This window comes from Symsagittifera roscoffensis, chromosome 8 (genome assembly GCF_963678635.1).
Source record: "Symsagittifera roscoffensis chromosome 8, txSymRosc1.1, whole genome shotgun sequence".
NCBI lineage: Eukaryota > Metazoa > Xenacoelomorpha > Acoela > Convolutidae > Symsagittifera > Symsagittifera roscoffensis.
In genome coordinates, this window is record NC_087069.1 from 1,933,805 (window position 1) to 1,952,830 (window position 19,026).

At 37.9% G+C, this 19,026-nt stretch overlaps 2 protein-coding genes across 4 annotated transcripts in view; one reads left to right on the top strand and one right to left on the bottom strand.

Annotated features, from left to right (window-relative positions):
• LOC134853034 (uncharacterized) overlaps nucleotides 1-19,026 on the top strand; it is a 273,968-nt gene that overhangs the window by 99,347 nt on the left and 155,595 nt on the right. The gene's annotated exons all lie outside the window — the stretch shown is intronic.
• Nucleotides 1-19,026, bottom strand: part of LOC134853079 (uncharacterized) — a 60,922-nt gene that overhangs the window by 4,033 nt on the left and 37,863 nt on the right. The window contains exons 9-12 of the mRNA XM_063869014.1: nucleotides 17,190-17,318; nucleotides 15,483-15,712; nucleotides 15,027-15,151; nucleotides 14,342-14,466 (exon numbers count right to left, since the gene is read on the bottom strand). Of these exons, the coding sequence (XP_063725084.1) occupies nucleotides 14,342-14,466; nucleotides 15,027-15,151; nucleotides 15,483-15,712; nucleotides 17,190-17,318 (609 nt within the window). The remainder of the gene's footprint in view (nucleotides 1-14,341; nucleotides 14,467-15,026; nucleotides 15,152-15,482; nucleotides 15,713-17,189; nucleotides 17,319-19,026) is intronic.

Genomic DNA, 19,026 nt, shown 5'->3' on the forward strand with positions numbered 1-19,026 from the left:
ATGTCCATCTTTCTCTGCAGTTTTGCGGTAGATATAACAATCGTCGGCAATGGACCTTGAGCCGAAGCTAGGAGCTCGCTCATTTATATCAAATTCCTGGCGAATCTTAACGTTTTTGCTTGACTTTAGTAAAAGTCAAAGTTTTAATGGCATTTCTAATATAGTGTTTGATTTGTTCTTTCAGTGGCGTGAACAGCATGTCGAGTTTACGAGGGAAATCCATAATATATGAAAACAAAATGATTTGATCTCTAAAACTTCATACTTCATAAAAACTGACAATCAAAAGTCATCTAGTAAGATCGGATTAGATTAAAACAATCAGCTTAAAAAGAAAAAACTCGACTGGTGTGAACAAATAAAAGGAGATGAAGAGATGAATTAAGTTGTATCGACCGAGTCAATAGAGGAGATTTGAAGCAGCAGACGATGTCAATCACAAACAGCTGAAACTAATCATTTCATAAACCATTGAAGACTACAATGCCACCAAAATTAGATGCAATGAGACCTGCAGCGGAGATGGAAAAAACTGTCGATGATCAGACGTCATCTCTTTTCAAATTTTCGCTCAATGTAACCAACAAATTCAAGATTATATTGCCTCTTTTCGAAACCAAGAAACCGCAACTAACCAATTCAAACTTATCCATGTCTTTTTAAGAGCTGCGAGCACATAGAAGCAACTAACTAATTCAAATTTATACCCAGTCTTTTTATTAGCATACAGGAGCAACTAACTAATTCAAATTTATACCCAGTCTTTTTATTAGCACATAGAAGCAACTAACTAATTCAAATTTATACCCAATCTTTTTATTAGCATATAGGAGATGGAAAAACTGTCGATGATCAGACGTCATCTCTTTTCAAATTTTCGCTCAATGTAACCAACAAATTCAAGATTATATTGCCTCTTTTCGAAACCAAGAAACCGCAACTAACCAATTCAAACTTATCCATGTCTTTTTAAGAGCTGCGAGCACATAGAAGCAACTAACTATTTCAAATTTATACCCAGTCTTTTTATTAGCATATAGGAGCAACTAACTAATTCAAATTTATACCCAGTCTATTTATTAGCATATAGGAGCAACTAACTAATTCAAATTTATACCCAGTCTTTCTATTAGCACATAGAAGCAACTAACTAATTCAAATTTATACCCAATCTTTTTATTAGCATATAGGAGCAACTAACTAATTCAAATTTATACCCAGTCTTTTTATTAGCACATAGAAGCAACTAACTAATTCAAATTTATACCCAGTCTTTTTATTAGCACAGAAGCAACTAACTAATTCAAATTTATGCCCAGTTTTCTTATTGTTCCGACTTTCGTTACGAAAGTAACGTAATATTTATGCTCGGGGTGGGTTTTTTCTTCAGACAAATTTTTGACTTTTTTTAACTAGCCATTTTTGACAAAATTTTTAAAAATTATTCGAAAGCTATTGTTGTTCTGAGCTTCAATTTGAAAAGTATTTCACCTGTGATCATTTTTTGTAAAGTTATGGGGGTTTAAAAATTGCCAATTTGAGGACAATTAACTCGCAATATTTTCGCGCTATTAACGCGGAAGCGGAGATTTAATCGGTCTTAGAAATCGTTCTAATTTGGTTCAAGGAAGCTTATTTTCCATAACTGAATTGTTACAAGTAGCGTAATATACTCTTCTGCACTTTAAATGGCGAGTGGGAGGATGGTTTTCGTAGAAAAAATTTCAAATTTTAGAAGAAAAAATTTTTTCAAAAAAAAACATATATAAGAAGCAATTAACTTATTCAAACTTGAAACCTAGTCTTTTCATTACGAGGACAAACTGTGCACTGGATAGGAGCACAATTTTGTGTCTATATGTTCCTGGATTCCAGAGACAAGTCTTAAAAAATGTTCCAAAATGTAAGTGGATTCCACAAACAAAATTTCAGTGGATTCCGCATACATATACCTACTACGTAAATTTTTTCGGCACATTTGTTTTGGTGCGGATTCCGCAACAAGCAAATATAGCTAGTTGTTCTGGATTTCTAAACTGTAAGTGGAATCCGCAAAATGTAAGCGGAATCCGCAAATGTAAGTGGATTCCGCAAACTGTAAGTGGATTCCGAATTTTGTTCAATTCTTATTTCTAGCAATGCGGAATTTAAAAGCAAAGACTTAACCATTGTCAGCGGAATTCACGAACAAGTCTTAAAACATTGGTTACCTAAGCCGGTGGGTGTCATCTTTTAGTATTTTGGAAACACAACACTGGACAATTTCAATATTTGGAGTCATTGAGTATGGAACACACAGCATATCGACAAATTAGGTCACTATTTGGGATTGCGTCAACCCCAAATACTGATTTTGGAAGCATAACGCCGAAAAATGCAGTAATTGTAGTCATTGGGTTGAGAGTGTATGGAAACACAATACAACATATCGCCAAATTTGGTCAGTATTTGGGATTCCATCGGTCGCAAATACTGGTCAGTATTTGGGATTGATGAAGTCCCAAAAACTGGAATAAATATGGAAAATATTTATTATTTGGAGTCATTAGGTTGAGAGTGATTAGAAACCCAACGCATAGCAAATCGTCGAATTAGTTCAGTATTTGGGATTTCATCGATCCCAAATACTGGTCAGTAATTGGGATTCCATTAATCCCAAACACTGATCTATTCTAGTGAAATCAAATCAAGTATTTGAAAAATAGAATGTTTAAGGCTACTACATATATAAATATATGTAAAGGGAATCCGCAAACAAAATGCGGATTCAACTTACAATTTGCTGATTCCTTTTACAATTTGCGGATTCCACTTACAGTTGCGGATTCCGGAACAGCTCAATTTAACGATACAAATGTTTTATCATTTACTTATGGATTCGACAAACTGTTCTGGGTTCCGCAAATACAGTTGCGGATTCCGCAAATTCGCCTATTTTTCGAGCGATTTTGAGCGGTACAATGATTTTTTTCAGGTATTTGTTTGTGGAATGCAAAACAGCATAGAAGATCAAAGAAAAGTAGCAATGTTGCGGATTCCGCGACAAATCTGATTTTGGCCTGTTGCGGATTCTACTTACAATGCAGAGAATGCAGTTTGGCCTCGTAATGTTTAAAAGCGTGGAGAAACAACTACCTCATTCAAATTTCGAAAACTCTTCACTTAATTATAAACCTATGTGCTTCCAATTTATACCAAGTCTTTTTTAAATAGCAGCTGTGGAAAACGAAGGCCTGATTTTGAGCAAAACTGAAGCTGAGAGAGAGCACATAAATCGAAACAGACAAACTTGTGCTCATGGATGAAATAACCAAACGAAAAAAAGTTTGTGCTTTTTAAAACTCTTTTCACTTCCAACCAATTGAATTATTTAATCTCAGTTTTTCCCTCTTTCAAAGAATTTTTCAAGTAAAAACTTGAGACTGAAACAACGCCTGAAAAACAGGCGGTTAACACAGAGAGAGCTAAGCTTCGCAAACACTGGTGAGAACAGGACAAAAAGCAGCTCTATGAAATGCAAAAGTAGAAATAAGCCGCGAATTAGTAAAAACTCGACTACGTCTCGGATTAGAACATACGGCTTACTGCGACCTAGATACTATAAGACTCACGCACTAACCATTCAGCCACGGACGCTTAATTAGTGACAAACTAGCCGCAAATAAAGCAGAGAACAGATGCTACAGTAAATTGAGCAAGTTAAAGTTATTAAGCGAGTTTTATTTGCAAATTAAGCTAGAAAAACTAAAATACTAACGCTCGCAACTTGGCTAGTGTGAAAAACTGGTTTACTTATTCGTAATAGCAGCTTAAAACGAAATGGTACAACAGGAAACCAAGATGATAAAAACTTTAGGTGAAGAGTGCATCTCATTTTTGCACATTTTCAAAGCAACAAGTATTAAGCCAAAAAGCATCTCTCAGGTTTTGAATATGCTGAGCGGTGTTTGAAAATTTTAGACAATATTTAGAGAAAAACTGATCATAAACATTATAATAGATTGAAATGGATTTGAGTGAAAAAATTCAGACAATATTTAGAGTTGCTCGATTTTATTTTATTTCAAAGTTGTAATGACATTTGTAAAATTTGCTTTCATGTGCTCTTGTTGTTGTTGTTGTTAGCCCACGCGGGTCGGGTTGGCCTCTTCTGTCTCCAGGTCAAGGAACTTAGCAACCTCTACCGGCCGAAGCCACAGGTCTGCTGGGGTGAGTGGGGAGGGGTTTCGGGAGCAGTTGAAAAGGTGACATGTTGTGTGGGGGGCAAGGGAACTAGGTTGGGCAAAGGTGGGAGATGGAGCTGTCGAGGCGGGATAGGTAAGTGTTAAGGAGCCGGGAGTAGCCAGACCGGAGTCGGGAGAGCTTACAGCGCGTGGGACGTGGGAGAGATTTTTCAGAGGGGTCAATCTTTGGGGGAGGGATACAAATAACTTTAGACGGAGGGGTTTCGGCTAGGAACTTGGTTACAAGGGAGGTATGGTTGTCTTTTAAAATTGGTTTGTAGTAGTTAAAAATAAAAGTGGAGACTTCGTCTCGGTCGTCCAGAACTAGAGGGTGGTTTGCGTAGACTGAAAAGTCGGTTAAAATTTTCTGGGTGTCTTCTTTAAAGTAGCTTATAATTGAGGGGCGAAGTAGACGGGGAGGAGGGGATGTGAATGTATAAAATTAATGGGATGGTGGGAACGATAGGTAGAGATAAAAAATTGAGATGACAGAAGGGTATGGTGGTCTTTGACCGTTAGGATTTCAGATTCACTGTGCAGGTGGGCAGTGGAACTCATTAGATTTGATCCAGTAACAACGCGAAGGGATTGGTTTTGGGCAACCTGCAGGCAATTTATGGAGGTGTTACTTGATGCGTGGGACCATGCGGGGGCTGCATAGTCAAGTACGGGGCGAATTAAAGCTTTAAAAGTTAGGAGGAGGGTTTCTTTGGAGTGACCCCAGGTTGATCCTGCTAATGTCTTCAGGATTCCGATCCTGCGTCTGGCCTTTTCAGCGGATTGTTTGCAGTGAGTGGCAAAACAAAGTGTTGAATCAAATGTCACCCCTAAGATTGTTGGATTTTTGTTTAGGGGTAGCGCCTCGTTATTTAAAAGAACACTAGGTGTTTTATTAAATTCTTTGTTATAAGAGGAGAAAAGTGTAACTGATCCTTTAGAGGACGCGAAACTTAGTTTGCGTGAGGTGAAAAAATCGTAGAGCCTTTTTAGGTAGCTATTGAGGGAGTTTGAGGCGATATCAATATTGGAACTGCTTGCGAAGGGGTGGAAATCGTCTGCATACGAAACAAGGTTTACATTATCGGGAGGTGGCGGTGCATCATGGACATAAAAATTGAAGTGTGGGTGATAAAACAGAACCTTGGGGTACGCCACAGTGGATTATTCGATGGGGGGATGTGTGTTCACGGAATGAGGTGGCAGCCTGTCGACCATTAAGGTAATTACTTAGCCAGCGGACTAGACTTCTTGGGAGGGGAGTGTCATGAACGAGTTCCACAAGTGAGCGATGACACACCATGTCGAAAGCCTTAGATAAGTCAAGTGTGGCCAGTACTGTACGTTTAGGGGGGCGATTTTGGTTAAAACCGTCTGAAATGTAAAATTCGAGAGTGGAGAGAGCTGTGGTGGTGGAGTGAAAAGGGCGGAAGCCGTGTTGGTGTTTGGCGTTGGGGAGATGTTTGGTAAAGATGGGGTGAACGAGCCTCTCCAGAATTTTAACTGCTGGGCAGAGTAAGGATATAGGTCTGTAAGATGTTGATTGTTTAAGATCCTTATTGGGCTTTGGAAGCGGTGCAATTTTTGAATTTTTCCAAATTTGGGGGATAATGTTTTCGGACAAAGAGATATTAAAAAGGTATGTTAAGTATTAAGTAGCAAGTGGGCCGAGATGTTTAAGGTGTATATTACAAAGGCCGTCCGGACCTAGCGCTCGCGATGGTTCGCTGTCTGCAATGGCTTGTTTAGTATTTTCAGGGGTAAAAATTGGGCTGTTTGACAGCGGTAGTTTGGCAATTTTTCTTCTCGTTATACGAAGGAGTTTGTCAGAGGCGTGGGGTCTGGCATTGGTGAATTGTTTGTTAAAAGAGCTGGTAATATCACGAGGTGAGTGTTTGGGTTTAGAACCAAAAGTAATGGGGTGTCTTCCTGCCACGGGCTTAGATCCATTTAAGGAGCGTACCACTTTCCAGAACTTTCTGGCACCGGTGCGGTAGTCGCAAGTCCGGAGGAATTCTCGCAATTTATTTTCTTTGTCCTTTGCTGTCTGTTTCATGAGTCTACAGTTCAGTTGGGATATGACTTCTGGGGGGAGATTTTGTTGTCGGCTTAAATCTCTTTCGGCGGCAAGGGCAGTGGACTCGGGGGAAAGAGAGGGAGTGAAGTGGCGAATACGGCCAGCGGGGATGGGGTGGCGTGCTGCCCTGAGCACCAGGTCCCTCAAGAATTTCTCTCCAGTGGCAACTCCGGAAGGTGGAACCGCTGAAAAGAAATCCTCCTCAATTTCCTCTGTGAATTTGATCCAATCTGCTTTTAAAAAATTTATAAAAGTCCTTTTAGGTGAAAAATTTATAAAATCATCTAAGGGTAGTTCTAGAAGAATGGGTAGGTGATCTGATCCTAGAGATTTAATTGGGGTCCATGATGTGGAGAGTAAGAGCGATTGGGATGCGAGGGAAATATCTGGTGACGAGAGTTGGTTTTCTGAGTTAAAAGGGACTCTGGTTTGTGTGTCATCATTTAATGGTGCAAAGGTGGATTCGGTTATTTCATTGCTAAGTACAGAGCCGCGTTGGTCTTCCTCGATGTTGGAGTTCCATAGTTGTGAATGTGCGTTGGCATCCCCGAGTACTAAGGCGTCCCCAGGTTCAAGTAGTTCGGCAAGGGACGCAGAGTAACCAGGGGGACAGCTCGAGCGAGGGGGGATGTAAAAATTATAAATACGAAGCTTGGATGAACTGGCTACCACTGATATGCCCATAGTCTCTAGTGTTCCATCGTTGGTAATATTTATTTCTTCGTATTGTATCGACTCATGTATGGCTATGAGAAGACCGCCCCCTTCTTTTTCTCGATCTTTTCTAATTAAAGTGTAGTGTGAGCCAAGTGAGGGGTTTCGAGATTTCTTTCTTAATTTAGTTTCTTGGAAGATAGCAATATGAATTTGATTTTGAGATAAGAAAGCAGCAATTTCGGGTGCTTTTCCGGAGATACCGTTGCAATTAAATTGAAGGATTTTTAAAAGGCCTTTGGCAGGGTGTGGTGAACTATTTACATTATTAACAGCAGTATGATTAAAATGGTTGTTTGAACTTGAGTTATTTACACTATTTACACGATTACGATTTGCGCGATTTTGGGAGGAGGAATTATTATTCGAGGAGGTGGCAAGGGTGGGAGGGGGAGGGGGGTTAGGGAGGTGGGGTTGGGGGGCGGTTAGGGAAGTTGAACAAGTTTGGGAGTTGGGGGTGGTCAAGTTAGAGGACCTGGTGCCTGGGGGAGGTAAAATGTAGGTAGAGGTACAGGTAGGGCAATAGTAGTCAGGGTGGTGTTGGTTAAGGTGGGTAAGACCACTACATTTAAGGTGAATGTAACCACAGATGTGGCACCAGACGCTGGGCTGGGTGCGTTTGATGCGGAAAGAGCAAGGGGAGCAAAAGTAAGGCCCTGGACCAGGGTTTGGATTAATGCCGGAGCGGAGTAGTAGTATAAGGATGAGCAGACGGAGCAGCCTGGCCGGCTTCAGACGCTCCGTAACCGAAAACCCGGAGACTGCTGAGCTTCTCCCGACCCAATGGGAGGGGGAGCTTGACGCCATTTGCATCTTGGTGGGGCCCAAGATGTCGGATCCACCACTGGAAGGCGGCGTCGTCTGGATCCTCATGTGCTCTTCTAGTGGCGTGAACAGCATGTCGAGTTAACGTGAGAAATCCATATATATAAACTGAAGCAAAAATTATCATCATTCAAAAACTACCTTCATCATCAGCACAGCACCATCACCCTTCCCTTACCCAGATTACTTCTAACCGTGCTTCAATTAAAACAATTACTTTGTACTGTCAATAATTGTACTAACAATGGTTTCATCCACATTGTCAATCTTCTTTTAGATTGACCAAATTTATTTTCTGAGCTCTCCCAAATCACTATAAAAACCCTATTTTTACCAAATTTTCTGAACGCACACAAATTTTTGGAAAAAAATGCCGCAGAAGCCTTTAGAAAAAATTTAGGGTGAGTCAGCCAAAAATCGATATCTCAAAATAGTACAAAACTGAGCCTCTGAGTCATCAGGGGCTCGGAATCTCTGAGGGTGGGGGCATCCGCCCCCTAAATTCTCTACTGGCGTCATCTATTCCCACGCCTTTAGTCCCAACTTCTAAATAGAGGCGAAGCTGACCTTCCCACCTTTTGCGATACAAATATGAATAACTAAGAAACCAATTAGTTTGTCAATTAAAATTGTAACAAAAGCCCAAAATATCCGGAACAAAATTTCCTGCACCATTGAAAGCTCTACAAAGGGCTTTGTTAATGCTACACAAAGCCAAGTTGTCAAAAAAGTCCTTTCTGCGGAATTAAAGCAGACAAAAATAAGCAGACAGACAATCTAAATTAGTCAAAATTTTCTATTTGCAAGAAAAACCGGTCAACTGGAATCGAACTCGCGGGCTTTGTGGTCTTAAGCATGAGGGTAACAGCAACTTGGAATAAAGCTGAACCATCGAGCTACGGGAACTAAACCGACAAAAACAAACAGTCGGACGATAATCCGAAAACGTACAAAATATCAATTTTGCAAAAAGGGGCCCGGCCGGATTCAATTCGCAAATCTTGGCCGTCTCAAGCAGTTTTTTTTACATGAACGCCAGATGCCCCGAATGGTTGTTTGGATTTGAATTTATAATTACCAAGTGGTAATAAAGCCGAAAAACCTGAGCAGAAACCCTTCATGCCAAAGAAAAATTCAAAAAAACTCTTAACTTATAAGAAATGTAAAGTCCTCTCAGGGCACGTACACGAGCACAAAAACTTTTTTCGGACTAATGACGCAACAAGAGGCCACTAAGTCGATATTAATTGAGCCGAATTTTTTAAAGCAGATAAAAAAAGACGAAAAAAATGGGAAAAAGTGTAACAGATCGAGCTGGTTAAACTACAATCAATGTGAAAAGAATATTAGGTCGAATTTTTAAAAAACTAAACACAATTGCAGCGAAAATTGATTACAGCTAAAACAAACATTTCTTAGATGTGGCAACTAAGCCGACAAAACATAAGCAGAAAATTAAAAGGACGAACATTTTTTGAGCCGGAACATTTACCGTTTGAAAAAAAAACAGGTCCTCGTAAGATTGGAACCCAGGACCTTTGTCGTCCTAGGCGTATTCATTACCACCAGGGTAAATTTGCGCGAGACACTAAATGTATTATGAACCAGTGTACCACCAGGAGTCCAATGGACAAAGATGTTTACGGGAAAAAAAGTCTAGTACCCGGTTGCAATACCCTTGCTATCGCAAGGATAAAATGTCATTTCAATCTTGTAGGTTTAGAAGACAAAGCAAAAAAATGAATCAATTATGTGCCTTAAAAGCAAACCAGGCATTTAAAAAAAGTGGTTTGGTAGCATAACACAAGCTATGCAAAGCACTCGAAATTATTTTAATAGAGTGAATTAAGTCATAAAATGATCAACGAATCCCTTTTGATTGAACCTAGCCTACTGTATTCAAAAGCCAAGGTAAAATCCATCATTGAAATGTTTCACAAGTTTCGAAATCTAAAAAGGGAGAGCCGGTTACCGAGCAATTAGCACAATGTTCTAATCACATTCAAAAAAAAGTTTTCTCGCTTTTGTTTCCAATTTTGAGTCGCTTCTTGCGCGTCAGTTAATGAGATAACTAAGAAAACGTATGAAACTTAATAGAAATCGCAATGATCGAGAACAATTGCCATCGGAAAACAAAAGCGGTTTTTTTTTCAAAACATTTTTTCTGACAAAGACTTGCCAAATGAGCCTTTCAAAATTAGTTTTTTTTCGAAACAGGATTTTTTCACTACTCAAAACTCAAAAAGTTTAAGACTGATCTTTTCGCCAGTGGAAAAATTTTTGAGAAAAAATTTGGTCGTTCGAATAACGATTTAAACAAATTTACCAACTAACGTGCCTCAATTGATAAAGTAGATGCATTTTAACTAGTATACGAAAAATTCATTAAAAAACCCTACCCTGCCCAGGTTCGAACCCTCTCATTTTGCTGCTGGTCTCCTTTCTTACCTCTACGCTACAAAACCATGATACCTTGAATCTAAAGTGCTATTTGTAATATAATAGTCTGTGTTAAAATCCATAGAATTGGCTGTACTTAAAAGCTGGATCATAATGAACACTTTCAAAATGAACACATTTTGTCGCAACAATTGCATCGCAACAATATTTGCAACTTAGGTTGGAAAAAAAGAAAGTTCATACAATAACACAAGCTATGCTTGTATATTAAGCATTTAATTGATTCAGCATCATTCGAAAGCTTTAGTTTTTAATGAGATAAGTAACAAAAAGCGAAAAGACCAACATCAAGCTTGCAGTAAAAAATTTCTCTGATGCCGCAGATTAAATCAAACAATTAGTTTGCTGGTTTCAAGATTAGCTCAATTAGCAAACATTACATCGCTACACTAATACATATGCACTGAAAACCCATTGATCTACAGGCCCAGATCAAATGATTCCGATTTGTCAAAAAGTTCTTATAGAAAAACAGATCACAGAATAACTCAATGATGAGGATAATTTTTCTCAACTCAATCTGCACCTCGGAAACATTGATCAACCAGAGACTCACTGAAATATTTAATAAAGACAACTCGGAACAAAGTAAATTAAACAACAAATGTGTAGCTCTTTTGGATTTATCGAGGGCGTTTACCGCTATTCATGACGAACTTCTGATAATAAAACTTCATTCAATGGGTTCCGACAAAAATAGACTTGAATTATTGGACAACTTTAAAAAACTAACAAAAGGTAATTTATCTGATTAACTAACAATTAAGGTACTCCTTTTTCAAGGTATATGATAAAATGAAACCTAGTTCTAATTCTCAGATTGTTCGATACGAAGATGATACTATTTTGCTCTCAGCTTGAAACGATAGAGAATCCTACATAAACAAAATAATAAGAGGCGGCCTGCTTTCTAAGTTTCTATTATTTAGAGAAACCACCAATTCGAAAATCATGCGCTCCAGATTGATGGACACCCAACTAATTGAAAAAGAAAAGAAAAAAAGTTGGTTGTCATTATTTATAACGCTTTAACATATCAAGAGTATGTTACAGGATACATCTCTGACAGAATGAAAACAACGCTTTTCAATGCTTTCGTACTCAGCCTGTTACAGTATTCGGCTGATATTCTTCCTAACGTAGATCAAAACATTCTCGTGACTCGAGAACAGTCACTAAGATGGGAGACCATCACAGTCAACCATTAGAGAATGCTTCGAAAAACGCAAACTCATTCCTGCAGCCGAGATAAAAGGAATATTGGCATACTATACTGCAACTAAAATTTTTTCTCGATTACAAAATATATACATACACACCAACGGATTGGAGAGGGGGGGGGGGGTTTGGTTGGTTGGTCGCGGATGCTTTTTCTCAAGGATTCGACCCTCTGCCGACCCAAAGGTTCCCCCTTTGTACTATTATGAATTATGATATATCCATTTTTGGCTGACTGACCCTAAAAGTTTTATAAGGCTCATAAATATACTAATTTTGAGGGGGCAGCACGCGCCAAAAAAACGCAATTTTTTGGTCAAAATTTTCCAAAAAACGCATGTTTTGCCTGTTTTTTTTAACAGTTTGCCTGCGCGGCAGCAAATTTGGTCAAAATGTGGTCTTTATAGTGATTTAGGAGAGCTCAAAAAAACATTTTGGTCAGCCGAAAAAAAGGTCAACCAAACTTTAGATTTTTTCTTGAAAATCCTCCCCCGCGAAAATCTTAGAACCACCCCTGTACATGCAGCAGACATTTTCCGCCTAAACAATAACTGCACTATAATCTACGGAAGGTCTAAGTCGACCGTACTCATTTATGTTCAACAAAAAACTTAATTCTCATTTGTGTTCAAGAAAGTTTTTTTTTTGCATTGAACCATCGCACAGACGGGTACTAGTTAACATTGTGAAAATAGGCAACCTTCCTTCTAATATAAAACCGTTTAAATAAGTATCTGAATAGCTCATATCATAGCTTGAAAAATTAAAAGGAAAGAAAATAATGCTTTTTTCTTTTCAATATTAGTTCAATCAACATGTTCAAAGGGAATGTCCAAATTTGAAGTAGTATCCATTTTAATTGAAGTAAATTCTCCAATCTTAAAAAACCACCACAGAGGTTTTTATTGTTCACTCTTCATACTGCCACCCCCTTTAACCAATAACCCAAATCCCTAAACAAACAATTCCCGAAATCCAATTAATGACAACCTGCCACGCGTCCCACCGCTCATGTATCGCGTCTCAAGCACACCACAGGTAGATTTTAACTCCAACCAAACCCCGCGCAGCGATGATTGTTTTAACTCGAACCTTTCAAAATCTTTCACAGAGACGACACAGAGACGAAGTTGCACTTCGCGCGCGCACACACACACACACACACACACACACACACACACACAAATATGACCGATAACGCTACTGGGAAAAACTGAATGATTAAAACTTTGAGTCTACAAAAATTCTTAAGTGCGCACACCAATTATGAGTCTACATAATTTTTAAGTGACGGAAGCCAATTATGAAGCATTAGCAGTACCAGTCTATTTAAAAAGAAATTTACCAACTAACGTGCCTCAATTTATAGAGCAGTCTATGGAGCAGTAATAACATGAAAAAAATTTAATGTAACAAAAATAAAATGAATATTTTTTTAAATTGAGATTTTTTGTGAAATCATACACCCACACGCCATATAAAGTTAAAGTGATAAATTTCACTCCTGGTAACAAATCAATTATGGCCAATAAGCTTCCTTCAACCAATTTGGAAGGATTTCTAAGACGGATTAAATCTCCGCTTACGCGTTAATTGTCCCAATTATATCGCGCGTTAATTGTCCCAAAGTAGCAATTTTTAAACCCCATAACTTTACCAAAAATGATCACAGGTGAAATATCTTTCCAAGTTTAAGCTCAGGACAAAAATACCTTTTGAACGATATACAAAAAACGTCAAAAATGGCTAGTTAAAAAGTCAAAGTTTGTCTTAAGAAAAAACCACCCCGAGCACAAATATTCTGTTACTTTCGTTACTAAAGTCGAAACAATAATAGTCTGTGTTAATATCCTTAGGCTGTACTTAATAACTATTTATTGGTAAAAATGAACAATTTCACAAAGAACACATTTTATCGCAACAATATTTGCGTCGCAACAAAATTTGCGACTTAGGTTGGAAGAAAAAAGATAGTTCATAATATAACACAAGCTTAGCTTGTGCAAATACCCTTCAATTCAATTGAAATGGTATTTTCGGCAAAGCCCCCGAAATTGCAGCCTTATTATGTGAACACCAAATCCATCTTGCAGTCTTCCAAGAAACTAAGCTGAAACCAAGTAACCCAAATCCCTCAATTAGCCCGAATTACACGCTACTTTAGAAAAGCCGTATACTATAAGGAGAGGGCCTGCTGATAGCTGTTTACAACTCTTTCATGTACGAGGAAATAGGTTGTAGCGAAGACTGAACTCTGGAGGGTCAAAGCATTAGAACAAAGGCCACCAACCAAAGACTCGAATGTCTCTTTTCCCCAACGCACCAGCTGCCCTAAAGATTATAAGCCGTCTCTCACACAGTTCCTACTTGAGAACAAATGTTTAAGGCTGGGAAACGTAAATGCCGATTCCCCTCTTTGGAATTCTAACATTCCTGAGGATGCCACAGGTTGTATTTTTACTGATGAAATCGTCAACTCAAGTTTTACCCCATAAAACGATTTTAACTAAACCAGGCTTCCCTACGACAATACAACTTCCCACTTTGAGATCAGCTCATCTACTTATCTTAATCCAATTTCCTTTGACCGAGAAAATCCCTTTCTCTCTTAAAAAGACCAACATTTATTTTTTAAATTATTATTATTTTTTAAATTGATGGGCAATTAACAACAAAAACAGGAGAATTTAGTGATTTTAAAGCTGGGTAAGCCTCGTTATATATGCCATAACAACTTCAGTGCACAACTTGACTCTCCTCTCCCAATGTCTCTCTGCGTGTGATGTGAGTGTTTGTGCAGTGGAATGCAGTGTGTTGCATTGCATACCTGGAATGTGTCTTGCAATCCAGCCGTCTGGCCTGTAGTTCTGCTCCACCACCACCCCCACCACACTTCTGCCCATGTCCACCGCATACTCCACCTCCGTCCGCATCTCGGGACTCTCCTTGTATCTAAAACACACACACACACATACACACATCAACAAAAATCAAACAGTCACTCGTCAATTTCACTCCTTTTTCCAAATGTTACAAAACTATTTTCCACGAATTGAGAGACACAAAAGGTTTTTAATTAGTTTACAACGATCACCAATATAAAACTGCAAGTATTTTCAATCAACCTGGTACCCAAACGCCATTTGATATAAAAACAACGTTATCTAAGTCTCTCCTTCCGGCATTATCCTTTAGTGTTGTTGATACAAGCAAAGTAAATTAAAAAGAGGGAGCTGTCAATTTTGACCAACTTTTGCATGCAGATTTCAAACTTCGGGCCAACTTGATACTAAAAAAGTACCAACTTTCAAAATTAATTTAACATTTTTCAATCTTTGGCGACTGCTAATCCTCTTCGTGACATCATGTAATCAATCGAACAAATACATGTTGGCTTTTGAATTAAAGCCTTCCAAAACTACATATTTAAACTAGCTTCTTCCTGTAACTGATGTGAACTTATAGCATCCTGTGTTTTGAGTACTATAGTGTGTGTGTATGTGTGTCGTTACCTGAGTGAGGCGCAGATGAGGAGGCAGGAGGCAGACTCTATCATGGTGGAGATGGAGTCTATGTAACTGGAGCAGCTGCTCTCGTCCAGAGTCACCGCCTGTCTCCCACAACCCAACAATTTACCCTACAACACATAAACTACACAATGTAAACAAACACACTATTTATTGCAGCTTCCCATCATTTTCCAGTAATGAGTATTGGCAACTTTTGCAAAAAGTAATTTTCAAAAAAGAATGTTCTAATAGTTTGAAGAGCCAAAAAAATGAAAAACGAACTTCTCAACCACCTGCTTTGGAACGTCAGAAAAAACATCAGAAATGAACTGAACGGCCCAGAAATAATTCAGATTCAGATAAATAGTTCATATTCAGAGTGAATAATATTATAAGTGAAGAACATTAATAGGCACAAACATTGTCGAAGTGTTCCTCCAATTGAGTATTTTATTTTACCTTGATTCGTTTAACTGCGAGGTTGTCGTGTGCCTCCACACTAATGTACACATGTGACCCTCCCATGTCCCCCCTGAGGGAGTCACCAGTACTGGGCGCAGAGGAGACTGCAGAGCCGCCCATAGAGTGCAGACCCTGCTGTTGTTGTAGACCACTTAGAGGCGGCACTATGCCCATGCCCATTGCACTATCTTCTTCCACGTGTTCTCCACTCCCAGACACATTCATGCCTAAACCAAAACCAACCCCATCCAATCTGCTCCGCAGAATAATACCAGCGGCTTATGATGCATACGTGGCATCTGGGCCATACGTGCTTTATGTTCAATTCTAGACAAATGAAAATAGGCACAAGCCACACCTATCTCCAAAATTACCCTTAGAGGCGAAGGGTCACTTGCAATTCAAAAAAATTCCAAATTTCAGAAGATAAGAAAAGGAAGTTTTGTTGAAGAAATCAAAGGCAAAAAGAAAAACTTAACTGAATTCTTAAAAACCAATTACCTAAAACATGAGAAGGATTAGGGCTACTCAAACTCCAGTTACTGCTTCCTCATAAAAATTAGATTAAAACGATTAAAAAAAGTTTTAAGTAAAAATTGAGATCCTAAAGCTCCTAAACGAAACAATAAACGTTACTCAAAATCTTGCAACCAAACTACCTGCATGTAATTCATGAAAAACTGGTGATAAAAAAATTGATTGGATTTTGATGATGTGATTGGATTTTTTTCGATAAAATTCTTTTTCGAACTTTTTTATAGACTACTCGAAAACTAGAAGATTTTGGAATGACTTTTTTCCCACCGAAATCGCAACCTCACATGGGGTGTCCAGCAGCATTTAACCCATGGGTTCAATTTTAATTTTTATTTTAGCTCAAATATATCTAACAATTTCCCAATTTTAAATTTAAAAAGTTTTTGAAATTATGGTAAAGCGAAATAAGAACTATTTTAAATTTGAACGGGCAGCAAATGAAGCGTTTTCAAATTGTTATGCAACTTGCGCGCTCTATACCGCATCCAGTATCTTTTGCAAAAAGATACCGAGAGTAAATTAGCACAAAAACTTCTTGTGAGTGTCCTACAAATTTCAGTCAAGTCAAAGATGAAAAAAAACTTCCTGGAAATTTATGTCTTTTTTTTTCAAAAAAATTATGAACATAAAAAAAATACGATGTTCCCTCTCCTTCAATCAACTTAACATAAAATTGCGCGTCCCTAAAACACATAAATTTCTTTCTTCTTTTCTAAGAAAATTTTAGCACGTATAAAAACCAGAAACTGTATTTATCCTCTTGAAAAGGAAAAAAATCATATTCAAAAACTATCAATCAAGGTTACTGAAATTTAAAAAAAAACCGACAATTAGGACGATAAAAACAGAGACGAAATCTATAAAGCCCACAAAAAATCAATGTACATCCAGAACTTTCTTCAACTTAAGACCCAGTATTACTTCAGCAGCTCCAGACCCAGAACTAGAGCTGCTGAACGCGCAACACCTGGCTAGAACTGGAGATGTTAAAAATGGAGATATTGTGAACACAGTGTTTAACGGGATAAAGTCTTCTACTCGATTGTAATTTTCTTGCTTATCGGAAGAGTAAAAAGCGACCAATATGAAATAACGATCAATACATTCAAAGACGCAAAGCATTACTTTCCAGTAAACTACTTCTTTCATGTTAAACAGCTGACTAACCCCCAGAGGATAAAAAGGAGGATTGTGCAGTGCCTGGTAATACCCTGGACGAGTTGGGATCTCCACTCCCTGCCCCTCCGTCCCCGCTGGATGAACTGGAATGTCCAAAGTGTAGCACCCACAGGATTCCTGAAAAGAACCAATTGAGCAAAAGACAGTTCGAAAAGTGTCAATTAACTCATGTAAACCGAAAAAGAAACATATTGACTTTTTTTGAGGAAAATTCCAATTTTCGAATGTCGGTGAAAAAAGTACATCACCTTGAAGCTCTTCTTCGAATTTCGAAAATTTTTAATGGTTCCTCTTTTTTATATAACTAACTCAACTAGAGAAAACTGCACTATAATGCTGTTTTATTATTCACTGGGAAAATCATTCACGTTTTTTTGCGCCATTTGCTCATTCCTAATTTGAGAACGTAATTTCTCTTATTTTCAGCATATGAATTTGAATTGAATTCAAAAAAGCGAAAACTAAACCGCGAGTTGAAATTTGCGCTCATTGAACTTTTAGACTTTTTCTTGAAATCAAACCAAAAAGCGATACCGCCTGATTTAGTGTTTTCACTTCTCCGTTCATAGGCAAAAAATTAAAAATGGAGCTGAATGGTAGCTCCAACGTACTCTCTGATACTTCAGAAATGACTAACCAAAAATTGTTATGTTAAGATGGCGCAAGTTTTCTGGGTTGAGCCGAGCCAAACACTAAACACTTAATTTTAATTATTAAAATCAGTTTCCGTTTCTGTAGCTAATAGTTATATTCAAGTATGCAATAGCTTTTGCTCTTCCTTAATTGTTAATAGTTGATTTTAATTTCATCAAGATTCAATAGGGTTTAATCTGATACCGAATATAAAATTATTCTACTTCATGTTTATCAAATCACGACACAATGAACGTAACATTAAGCAACAGAGGCAACGCGGAGCTTAGTTTCGAGACAAAACAAGAAAGACGCTAAGACGAACAGAAATCGAAAATGTCGAAAAAACCAGATCTATCAAAATGAATAAGACTAGTTTTGAAACAAAAACGTGCCTAGACAATATAGTGTAGAATTAGCAACAAAAAACAATTTATCAAGCGGTAACAAAGCCGAAAATGCTTTAGCAGAAACCATTTTGGCCGAAAAAAATTATAGAAAAGTATTGAGTTTCCCCTATCCTCAAAAAACACACACACACAAAACTCGTCGAGCGACGGACTAAGAGGCCACTAAGCCGATATAGTATAGAACGAAACCTATTTCGTCAAAAAAAAAGGAATAAAAATAAAAAACCGGAAAAAAAAACAAAAAACATTTACTTCTAATAAAATTTAATAAGTCCCCCCTCACCCTCATATCAACACACGCACACACACAAATTTCGCTAGTCGAACGGCGCAAAATAAGGCTACTAAGTCGATATAATATAGTCCGAAATCTATTACGCAAAAAACAAAATAATAAAAAAGCCGAAAAAAAAATCAAAAAAATTAAAGACTAATAAAAAATTGAAGACTTAAGTGAAACACACACACACACACAAAGAAAAATTTTTCACTCGTCGAATGATATAAAGAAATATGAGACCATAAAGCCGAAAAAATAGAATTTTAACAAATCGAGTTAGTAAAATTGCAACCAACATTGAAAGATAATTTCGAATAGGAGAGAAAATTTCGAATAGGACAAAAAATATATCTGAGCGGTAAATTTGTTGCTAACAGGCTTCCAGGAAATGAGTGCACATGAAAAGAGTCCTGTGAACAAAAGTTGTTCACGGGAAAAAGTGTAGTACCCGATCGCAAGGTTAATAACATATACACGTAACACAAGATGATACATACCAACT